The following is an 11571-nucleotide window of genomic DNA, read 5'->3' as shown; positions in this document are numbered from 1 at the left end:
GAAACCTCGGACAGGAGGAAGAGTGCGGCCGGGCAGGCAGGCAGATGTCTTGCTCGGCTGTGGCTTGGGGGACACTTTTTTCAGTGCCATTGTAACTTCGAACAATCACTAAGCGAACTGTTGTAAGTCGAGGACTACCTGTACTTTATTACTTTTTTCCTTTTTTTTTTTTTTGGTCATCAGGTTTTTGACACCTTGCTAGGTGACTGGTGGTACTCGGATGTTGCCATTTCCTAAAAGTGGTACACTGGGTGAAAAGGTTGAAAAGCCCTGGTCTAATATTAACAGCAAATTTTATTTTGGATATGGCAAGGCCTGTGCAGTGGAATACACTGCTGTGGAAATAGGCACCTCTTTATCACACTTTAGGAATGGGATGGAAACCTATACTTTTTAGGTTTACATTTAGATGGGCTTTTAGGCCTAATGTTCCTTTTAGCGTTTTAATTCATGCTATTTATGATTGTTATAAACCACACGGCCAGCCATTGAAATGGGCATGAAATGTATACATTTATAAATAGGATTAAATATAGATTAAAATTCTGTATGTAATATGCGGCCTCCTAACTGCTACAATTTTATGTTCAGTTATATCTGATAATACCATTTTTGGCCTATTATAACTCGCTGCTGGTGGGACAATTAGTGCCCCTGGTTCCCTCAGTTAAAGATTGCTTAGTTTTATTGCACCAATTCCAGAGTCTCTTGTCAACGCTGCTAACATCGGATGTTTTTGCTTTGACAACAGATGGAGATGCAACCATTTTCTTCTTATGGTTTACTCTTAGAGTTAGAGTTAGATGATGCCAGGGGGAGGAATGTGCATGAGAGTTTAGCTAGACATAACAATGCTGAACCTAGTGTGAGAACCAAGGTTATTGAAATAAGAGATGATAAGAATTGGCGGGCTGGAGAACTGGAGGGGAAGCCTGCATTTCAAACTAATTGGAGAATGTGATTTATGACAGTTAATTGGAGGAGGGAATTGTGTTTTGATACTATGTGCTCAGGGGAGGGGAATCCAGTTTTTGGCTTCGAACTCAAATAAAGATTCTTTAAGATAAACAATGCCTCAAAGTTCTTTGAAGAGTTTCATCTGTCGGAACCATGACAGTTATACTTTCCAAAATTATTCCAAAATTCTTAGCCTTTCTTTTACTCTGGCCAAAGGCTTCTTACAGTAATAAAAAAATTGTATCATCTTGTACTATTCAATTTAATTAAATTTTGGGTAGCCTATAAAACACAGTAACTGCTCAATAATAGAGTTCTAACAGCATTCTGAATCAGTTCTATCTGGAAAACCTCAATTTCTTGAAACCCAAGAAAAATTACATCACCTTACTCCCAACACTGCGTGCTGTGTTTAAATAGCTCACAGAATAGACAAGGATTGAATTGAATTAAATACTTTACTTGGCCAAGTGTGATTAGACACGCAAGGAATGTGTCTCCAGTGCAGAAGCTCTCAATGTATTAGTGTGCATAACATAAATTTGAATGAATAACAGAATACATTGATAATTTTGATTAAAACGTGTTAGATAGTTTATGATCATGCTTAGGGTAGAAACTTTGCAATAATATTCTATGGACCAAAATGGCCTTTGTTTTTCTCCGAATCAGTAGGGCTGAAAAGCTTAATATATGCAACGTCCTTATGCTTCAAGAGAACTTCAGCAGAATACTGAATACTCTAGTTAACTAGAGCAGAATTCATTTTTAAAAAGTGGCCATTTGCTTGCTTACACTCTTCACTTGGAGATTTAAAGTGGATAGACAAGAAGGCAATTTGATAGGATTCTTCCAAGCTCATATTTACTTGCTCTTTCATCAAATCAAGCCTGTTAACATCTACAGTCTTCTTGCTCTTTCACAAGTATGTTTGTATGTATACACAATCACACACACACACACATAGTTCATCTACAGAATTCTCACTTATGATCAGAGAAAGTTCTTATCTTTCAGAATAAAATAAGCAGACACAAATAAGTATATCTTTGCCAACAATTCCATTCAACTAAAGAGGCTGGGTTGGGCGACAACACCGCCTTAGAATTTTGAGTGCTAGCTGTATGGTCTCACTTCCTTCAGCAATTAAATACACAACACACTAGAAAGCCACATTGAGTACATATGAATACTTAAGCTTGAATTTAATAATTGATCACAATGGAATTACTGCATGTGCGCAATAGATTTATACAGGTAGTCCTTAACCTATGACCACAACTGAGCCCAAAATTTACGTTGCAAAGTGAGAAATTTGTATAAAGAGTTTTGCCCCATTTTACAACTTTTCTTGCCACATTTGTTAAGTGAATCACTGCAGTTGTTAAGTTAGTAGCACGGTTGTTAAGCGAATCTGGTTTCTCCATGGACAGGGGTAGGCAACCTTGGCTCTTTTATGACTCATGGACTCCCAGAATTCCTGAGCCAGCCATGCTGAGGGGAAAGGGAGAGGTTTCCAAGCTGAGCCATGCTGGCTGAGGAATTCTGGGAGTTGAAGTCCACGAGTCATAAAAGAGCCAAGGTTGCCTACCCCTGTCCATGGGCTTGGCTTCTCAGAATGTTGCAAAAGGTGATCACATGACCTTGGGGCACGGCAACCGTCATTGATGTGAGTCAGTTGCCAAGCATCCGAATGTAAATCATGTGACCGTGGGGATGCTACTATGGTCATACGTGTGAAAAATGGTCGTAAGTCATTTTTTCCCAAATGCCATTGTAACTCGGAACGGTCACTAAGCAAACTGTTGTAAGTCGAGGTCTTCCTGTATACAAAAGGTCTTCTAAAGTGTCAATAAACTGTCTCACCCCCCCTCCCAAAAAAAGAGAGAGAGAATGGATTCAATCCATTATCTCAGAGAAGATGACCACAACCAATGCAAGGGGATCTTGGCTAAACATTAGGAGACACTTACTGTTGACACTGAAACAATTCCAATTTTATATGCCAAAACACCATGGCAATATCTTAGAAATGCTGAAGTTTTACCCAGCATTACAGATCTGGCATTCTGCAGAAGCCTAGACTGGATGACCTCCATCTTCCCTTCCAGCTCTGTTTGTAAAGACAGTGACAATTCTGGGGGCTGTTACTGTGATCCCTATCTAGTTTTAGACAATCTTCTCTGATCTGATTTCGTCTGGAAAGTTCCATATTTTTTTTTGCCATACATCTGGAGGGCATTAGGCTAGGCAAAAGGCCACAGTAGCTTACTCTTGTGCTGCTTCCAGATTCCATCTCAAACACAAAGTCGAATGACATAATTATAAATCTTCAGCGCTGCAAACAAAAATGGGCATGAGAAAAACTTTGAAATATTTAATAGCTATCCTACAAAAGAAAGCAAAGGGATGCTTTGGCCTCATGACCACTACACAGGCTAAGCTAAATTACACTAGTGGTGGAACTGGGTCTGAATTTCGGAGGCCCCAATTTCTTGTTGCAGAACCTTAAGAACTTGCAACATCTGAAATCCACAAAACGATTTTTACAAAAACGTTGTTGGTTTTTTTTAGAAATAACCATGCCTTCAAATAAACGCAAACTTTGCCAATGAAGTCTGAAGAATCTTTGCAAAATAGTAGTTGAAGAAATCAGTCAGTCCAGGCAAGTCCAGAGAATGATTACAGGGTTCGTTCCAAACTAGAATTTGGAATAACATACTGAAGACCTATAAGAAAGCATGGAATTTAGTCTTCAAAGATATATAATTTACAGATATTGTAACGGCAAAATGAAAGACCAGGAGAACTAGGATTAAAAGAAAAGTTACAATGAATTATTTAATTCAGTCAGAACCTCCCTTAAGAATTACGGTGGCTCAAAGACTGGAAGATGTGACGAAATGCCACAATATTTTTTTTTAGCATAGATCAGCTGCAATTTCTATTTCTAAATAGAATATGTTTTTAAGCATACACAAAAATAGAATCACTGCAGATCTCCAGTAGCACCCTTATAAATCGATATTTACTGTTAAAATTGGAGACCTGAACTTGAATTAAGAATCAAGAAGCATTAACAGTTAACAGTAAGATTTATGCTACCAGACTAAAAAAAATCTGAGAGTACCATGTTAAAGGAATTTCCTACAAGTTGTCAACCACTTTCAAAAACGGCAAATGTACCGCTGCAACCGCAGCAACCTCGATTTGGACGAGGGGATAGATGGGGAACTCATCAAATTTGCAGACGACACCAAGCTGGCAGGAATAGCCAACACTCCAGAAGACAGGCTTAGGATACAGGAGGATCTGGACAGACTTGAACACTGGGCGCTATCTAACAAAATGAAATTCAAGGGTGAAAAAAGGTTCTACATTTAGGCAAGAAAAACCAAATGTACAGGTATAGTATAGGGGGTACCTTGCTCAATAGTAGCAACTGTGAGAGGGATCTTGGAGTCCTAGTGGACAATCAATTAAATAGGAGCCAGCCATGTGCTGCAGCTGCCAAAAAGGCCAACACAGTGCTAGGCTGCATTAACAGAGGGACAGAATCAAGATCACGTGAAGTGTTAATACCACTTTACAAGGCCTTGGTAAGGCCACACTTGGAATACTGCATCCAGTTTTGGTCACCATGATGTAAAAAAGATGCTGAGACTCTAGAAAGAGTATAGAGAAGAGCAACAAAGATGATCAGGAGAATGGAGGCTAAAACATATAAGGAACAGTTGTTGCAATTGGGGATGTCTAGTTTAACGAAGAGAAGGACGAGGGGGGACATGATAGCAGTCTTCCAGTATCTCAGGGGCTGCCCCAAAGAAGAGGGAGTCAAGCTATTCTCCAAGGTGCCTGAAGCAATGGATGGGAACTCATCAAGGAGAGAAGCAACCTGGAACTAAGGAGAAACTTCCTGACAGAACAATTAACCAGTGGAACCACCTGCCTCCAGAAGCGGTGAATGCTCCCACTCTGGAAGTTTTTAAGAAGAGACTGGACAGCCATTTGTCCGAAATGGTATAGGGTTTCCTGCCTGAGCAGGGGGTTGGACTAGATGACCTCCAAGGTCCCTTCCAACTTTACTATTATTATTATTACTATTACTATTATTATTATTACTATTATTACTATTACTATTACTATTATTATTATTATTCCATGCTATTAAATCTAGCAGTAAGATAGGCTGATTTTTTTCCAGCAAATATATTTGAAGTATATGCCTCGGGATCTTTCAATTTGGCTTGCATATTGTTTTCTCTCTACTCTGCTCATCCTTCTCTGAGGTAACAATTCTAACTGTCTCTGGAGAAAAACACTGCTCTTTATAGTGCTGCCAGTGTGCTTCATAACTCTTGCAACAGTACTTTATAGAAAATATCCTGAGGGGCAGTTATCACGGCTAATAGCTATATAAATCAAGTTTGAAAACCTGAACAATATGAGTCCAAATTAGGTACTAACTGAAGTATGTAAAAGGGGGGGGGGGGAGGAAAGGACCCTTGGCTGACATCCTGTTCTCAGCTTCTCAGGTACAGGTATTTGAAGTCCCCAACTTTTCTCCAAGAAAGGACGTTATTGTGTAATCTTTTTTTTTCCTGAATGAGGCTAAAAAAGTCATTGTCTGAAGCAGGGCTCTGGAGTCGGAGTCGGAGTCGAGGAGTCGGAGTCGGAGTAAATTTTGGGTACCTGGAGTCAGAGTCGGCAAACAATGCACCGACTCCGACTCCTACTAAATGTAGATTGGAATTAAAAAAAAAGCAAGTTTAAATGTCCCAATTCACAAAAAGTTATAATTAATGACTTCTCTACTGTAAGAATAAAGACCAATGCATGCAGTGCCTCACGTAACCGCAAAAGGAACACGTTAAGTGACCGTGAAGAAGCATGCTTTTCATGTGCTTCACTATATGGCATGCAACGCACAATTACTTTCCATAGTGTTGTGTTCTGCTGTTACAGGGAACGCAGCGCCCATGGGTAACCTAGCCTCTCACTGATAAGGGATTAAGTAAATATGTTTTTTGCAGGACTAGAGACACTTGTATAAGTGAAGGGAAGGGAGGGTCAATAGTTCAAGACTGAAGCTGTAAACCATTGGAAAAACTGCTGTCATTCAGCTAAGGCTATAAAAACTTGTAAACTCCGATTGTTAGCTTATTAATACAGAGGAGTCGGAGTCGGGGAGTCGGAGTCGGAAGTACAAAAAACTGAGGAGTCGGAGTCGAACATTTATCTACCGACTCCAAAGCCCTGGTCTGAAGTTCATCCAAATGGCATAGAATGAACCATTAAGTCAACCCTAATTAAGTGACTTCCCCCAAGAGCGTCAAAAGAACCACCAGGTACTGTATCCCTTGTTTTGGAAAGGTGAAAGAAAAATCTTAAAATTTAGATTCCCCGTGCAGATCCCTATATAAGGGCATTGATTTCTGTGTACTGCTGTGAAGAAATCTCTGTGTTTGTGGCTTCATTTATCTTTGCAATAATGAAACTATTCCTGCCGAGTCATATCCATAAGCCTTTTTTTGCTAAGTAAGATAATTCCTAAATAAAGGTTGTTTAGAATCTATTTAAAGCTCAACAAAAATATCACCAGTGGGCTACAAAGAGTCTATAAACAAAAGTTTGTGAATTAAGAGTCTAGAGCAGGGCTTTTCAACCAGTGGTACGGGTACCACCTGTGGTACATGGGCACCTGGCAGGTGGTACGTGACCATCCTAGAAAAGTGATAGCGGGGGAGGGGAATGGGCTGAACCGGTGGCAGCACCGCACAAGCCTGAGCGAGAGACGGCTGGAGCTGCAGGGCTGTCAGGGCTGAGCGGAAGCCCCAGGATCAGCGCCAGGCTCCAGCTGGACCTCGGCCCTGATCCTGGTGCTTCCGCTGAGCCCAGAAGAAGCGCCGATCAGCTGGAATGTTGCAGCCTCTCCAGGGTCTTGTGATTTACATTCAGATGCTTGGCAACTGATTCATATTTATGACGGTCACAGTGTCCCAGGGTCATGTGAAGGGACCAAAACCTGCTGCAACCACCCAGCAGATGGGGGGGGTGGAAATAAAGACCAAACACCACACCACACCACACCACCCCCACTGCCAATCCTCAACAGAAATGCTCACAACAATGGAAACCTCGGACAGGAGGAAGAGCGCGGCCGGGTGGGCAGGCAGGTGTCTTGCTCGGCTGTGCCTTGGGGGGCACTTTTTTCAGTGCCATTGTAACTTCGAACAGTCACTAAGCGAACTGTTGTAAGTCGAGGACTACCTGTACTTTATCACTTTTTTCTTTTTTTTTTTTTTTTTTTGGTCATCAAGTTTTTGACACCTTGCTAGGCGACTGGTGGTACTCGGATATTGCCATATCCTAAAAGTGGTACAATGGGTGAAAAGGTTGAAAAGCCCTGGTCTAGAGAACTGTTCCAGTTCCTCTAAAAACAGAAAGCTCATTGGATGAACTTCAGACAGTGACTTTTTTTAGCTTCATTTCCCAAGGGCTTTTGTTTTTCAGGAAAAATAAATTGCACATAATAATGGGTCTTCTTGGAGGAAAGGTGGAGAATTCAAGCACAAAATAAACCAGGAACATATTCATAAACAATACTGCACATATACAGCTCCTTTACATGTGTGTTGAGTAGATATAAGTGATAGGAAAAACACATAAACATGCACAGTTCAATTCACAATTACTTCAGAAAAGTATGGATTTCACTTGGAAATATTACTATTTAATCTACAATAAATATGCCTTAAGATTTTATTTAGATCTGTGGTATGCTTGCCACCAACATACCTGCTACATCATACAAGCAATGGCATCAAACAATATATGAGACAAAAAAATATCTATTATAATTTATTCCTAACTGATGGAAAATTATGATTTACTGAGCCAAATGGTAACCCTTGGAAGCATATAAATTATGAGTTGTCTTACTTGTGAGATTGGCAGCATATATATTTAATAAATAAAGATATAAAAGTACTTTAAAAAGATTCACCTTAGCATTTTTACTGATTCCATGCATATACCACCAGAATCAGACACCTTGGATATTGATGCAGCTGTTCATGATCTCAGGATATTTGTCTAAACACCCAGTTAGCTAAGATTTTTTTTAAAACTAGAAAGATTAGGGAGAAATCAATCCACAGTGTTTTATGACTAAGTGGTTCTTACCCCCTACAAAATAATGAAAACGATAAGGAATTCTGGATTTTGATCTTGATGGAAGAATGGGAAAGTAGAGAAGATACAATAGATATCCTATAGTAAATGTTTAGATCAGAGGTGTCAAACTCACCACATCACGTGATGTATTGCGACTTTTTTCCCATTGCTGGAGTTGGGGTGGGCGCGGTTTCGGCATGATGCATCCAGCCCGCGAGCCAGCAGTTTGATACCCCTGATTAAGATTATTATTACTACTTGAAGTGTTTTGTTTCTAAGACTCAATGCCTGTCTTTAAAGCAAACTGACTACTTTTCACCTCACTCCACACACGCCCTATAAACCACAGAAACCGAGTATGAATCAGCAGTATTGTTTTACTTTGTAGGTATGTAAAAATATTCTCTAATCATTTTTAGGAGCATGAAATTAACAGAAATGTTCATTTTTGAAGAGGGATGGCAATTACATTCAAGCAGACTTGTCACAATGCTATACCACAAAGACCCAATTCCAATCACAGTTGAGAAAAATCTACCTTTTCTTTCTTAATGGATCCTATCATTCTTCCACTGAGGAAACTAGACCAAAACAAACAGTAAATTAAAGTGCTTACCAAAATAATATTTTAAAAGGATCAGCCCGTAACAAATTTAGTGATCATAATTCAAATATATATATATAAGCCCTTTCTAGTTTTCAACTCAATTAACACCGTCAGGGACAGGTACACCAAAATACAAAGATAATATTCATGACATGTTCATGATTTATTCTGATTCTTTCATCAAATTGAAAATCTCAGCATAGAACTGTGTTGAGTACATATTTATCCTATAAAAAACCACTTTCTTTTTTCATATGGTGGGGATCCAAGCTAAATTCTTATGACAAATCTGAAACTACTAAATTATTCCAGACTAAATTCAACAAGAGGTTTCAGAGTGAGTGAGGATTTATCTATTCCCAGCAAAAGAAGAAATTACCGAAAATCTTAAAATACAATTGAGAAAACCAAATCTCTATGGAACCTAGTCAACAGATTTTTTTTAAAAAAAAAATCTATTAGAAAAATGTAGTAATTCCCAGATCCAGAAAATAGTAAAATTCCTCCTGAAGTTAGAAATAGCTAGGATTTTTAAAACGCATGGTTTCCAAATTAGCAACTGAACTATGACAGGGAGAAGCAGCCAAAGAAAATGACAGGGTTTCTTCCCACCGTTTGTGTTAGCTTCCAGTTGGATGCCACCGATGCTCCGGAGAAAACCAAAACAGGCTCAGACACAACACGATACAGAAATCCCATCGCTTCAGTGTGGTTTATCGAATCAACCCAGCCAACTAGATGTGCATTAGCATGCTAAACTGGATTCACAAAATACATTTGCCAACAGCCATGTTTTGGCTTATTATGCAGTATAAATACAAGCCAAGCCTCAGAATTGGAAACAAACACATGCATTGAGAGGGGCCTGACACTCTGATCTGGATTAAAAATTGGGGTGTTTCCCCCCCCTCCACAGAAAGATGGGCCAGCAGCAGAGAATGCCAAGTTGTCCAGCGGCCACTGTGAGCCTTTTAATACAAAGATATAAAAATGCAATGAATGAATGCATTACGTCGTTTTCCAAGTGGCTTCTCCTGGTTTTTTTTAGAAGTGATCCAGTGAAAGCAGAGGTGGTTTAATACAGAGGGGCTTCCTCGGGAAAGGGGAGGATTGGGAGGCCAAGGAGATTGGGATCCTTCCTCCCCCCACACCCCTATTTATCGTTCGCTCCAAATGGAGGTAATTAATAATACAAATAATCAAGGTTCCTTTGGGCCCCACCCGGGATCTGCCTTTCCTTCCTGTCCCTCGTTGATCAGATGGAGGAGGAAATCAGAGCACAGGAGAATAACAAGGAGGAAGAGGAGATGATGAAGATGAAGATAAGATGATAATGAAGATGAGGAAGATGATGAGGATGAAGAAGTTGATGGAGGTGATGATAAAGATGATAATGAGGAAGATAATGAAGAAGTAGACGAAGGATGATAATGAAGTTGATGGAGATGAAGATAAGGTGACGAAGATGATAATGAAGATGAAGACTAAAAGGAAGATGGAAATGAAGATAATGAAGATGAAGATTATGAAGAAATTGATGGAGATGAAGATAAGGTGACGAATGAAGATGGAGACTAACAAAGATGGAAATGAAGATAATGAAGATGAGGATGAAGATGATAATGAAGATGAAGACTATAATGAAGATGGAAATGAAGATAATGAAGATGAAGATTATGAAGAAATTGATGGAGATGAAGATAAGGTGACGAATGAAGATGGAGACTAACAAAGATGGAAATGAAGATAATGAAGATGAGGATGAAGATGATAATGAAGATGAAGACTATAATGAAGATGGAAATGAAGATAATGAAAATGATAAGATGAGGAAGATAAGAAGTTGATGGAGATGAAGATGACGAAGATGATAATGAAGACTATAAGATAGAAATGAAGATAATGAAGAAGATGAAGATGATAAGATGAGGAAGATAATGAAGAAGATGAAGATGATAAGATGAGGAAGATAATGAAGAAGATGAAGATGATAAGATGAGGAAGATAATGAAGAAGTTGATGGAGATGAAGGTAAGGTGACGAAGATGATAATGAAGATGAAGACTATGAAGATGGAAATGAAGATAATGAAGAAGATGAGGAAGATAATGAAGAAGGAGATGGAGATGGTAAGGTGACAAAGATAATGAAGATGGAGACTAACAAAGACGGAAATGAAGATGAGGAAGATGAAGATGATAATGAAGTTGATGGAGATGATGATAATGAAGATGAAGACTATAATGAAGATGGAAATGAAGATAATGAAGAAGATGAAGATAAGATGAGGAAGACAATGAAGTTGATGGAGATGAAGATGACAAAGATGATAATGAAGATGAAGACTATAAGGAAGATGGAAATGAAGATAATGAAGGAGATGAAGATGAAAAGATGAGGAAGATAATGAAGAAGTTGATGGGAGATGAAGTTGAAACTGAAGAAGTTGATGGAGAGGAAGATAAGATGACGAAGATGATAAAGAAGATGAAGACTATAACGAAGAAGCTAATAAGAGGAGGAAGATAAGGAAGAAGTTGACGGAAATACTGAAGACCAAAGAAAGATCGAAGTCTCCTGCTCCGGAGCTGGAGGGCAGCCAGAACCCAGGCGAGGCGGACCCCGGAGCAGCCCCCCACTCCCTCCCCACCCCCACCTCGCCCGCGCGGGGGCTCATGGGAGTTGTAGTCTCCGCGCTGAGGCGATCGGCGCGCCGCGGTTCCGAAAGGGCAGAACCAGGCCGGGCCGCCCCGCCACTCACCGCTTTGCTCGCCGAGGAAGACCAGCTTGAATTTCCGCAGCGGGTTGCCGAAGTCTCCGCCCGCCGACAT

The 11571-nt window shown here is 39.8% G+C and overlaps 1 protein-coding gene across 2 annotated transcripts in view; it reads right to left on the bottom strand.

The window, feature by feature from the left end:
* RAB6A (RAB6A, member RAS oncogene family) overlaps positions 1-11571 on the bottom strand; it is a 54394-nt gene extending 42823 nt beyond the window's left edge. For both annotated transcript variants that reach the window (XM_029284047.1, XM_015815470.1), the window contains exon 1: positions 11502-11571. In XM_029284047.1, the coding sequence (XP_029139880.1) occupies positions 11502-11571 (70 nt within the window). The remainder of the gene's footprint in view (positions 1-11501) is intronic.

This window comes from Protobothrops mucrosquamatus, unplaced genomic scaffold, assembly GCF_001527695.2.
Source record: "Protobothrops mucrosquamatus isolate PMUCROS unplaced genomic scaffold, P.Mucros_1.0 scaffold344, whole genome shotgun sequence".
Taxonomy (NCBI): domain Eukaryota; kingdom Metazoa; phylum Chordata; class Lepidosauria; order Squamata; family Viperidae; genus Protobothrops; species Protobothrops mucrosquamatus.
The sequence above is the reverse complement of the archived record's forward strand: the minus strand, read 5'-3'. Positions and strand labels throughout refer to the sequence as shown.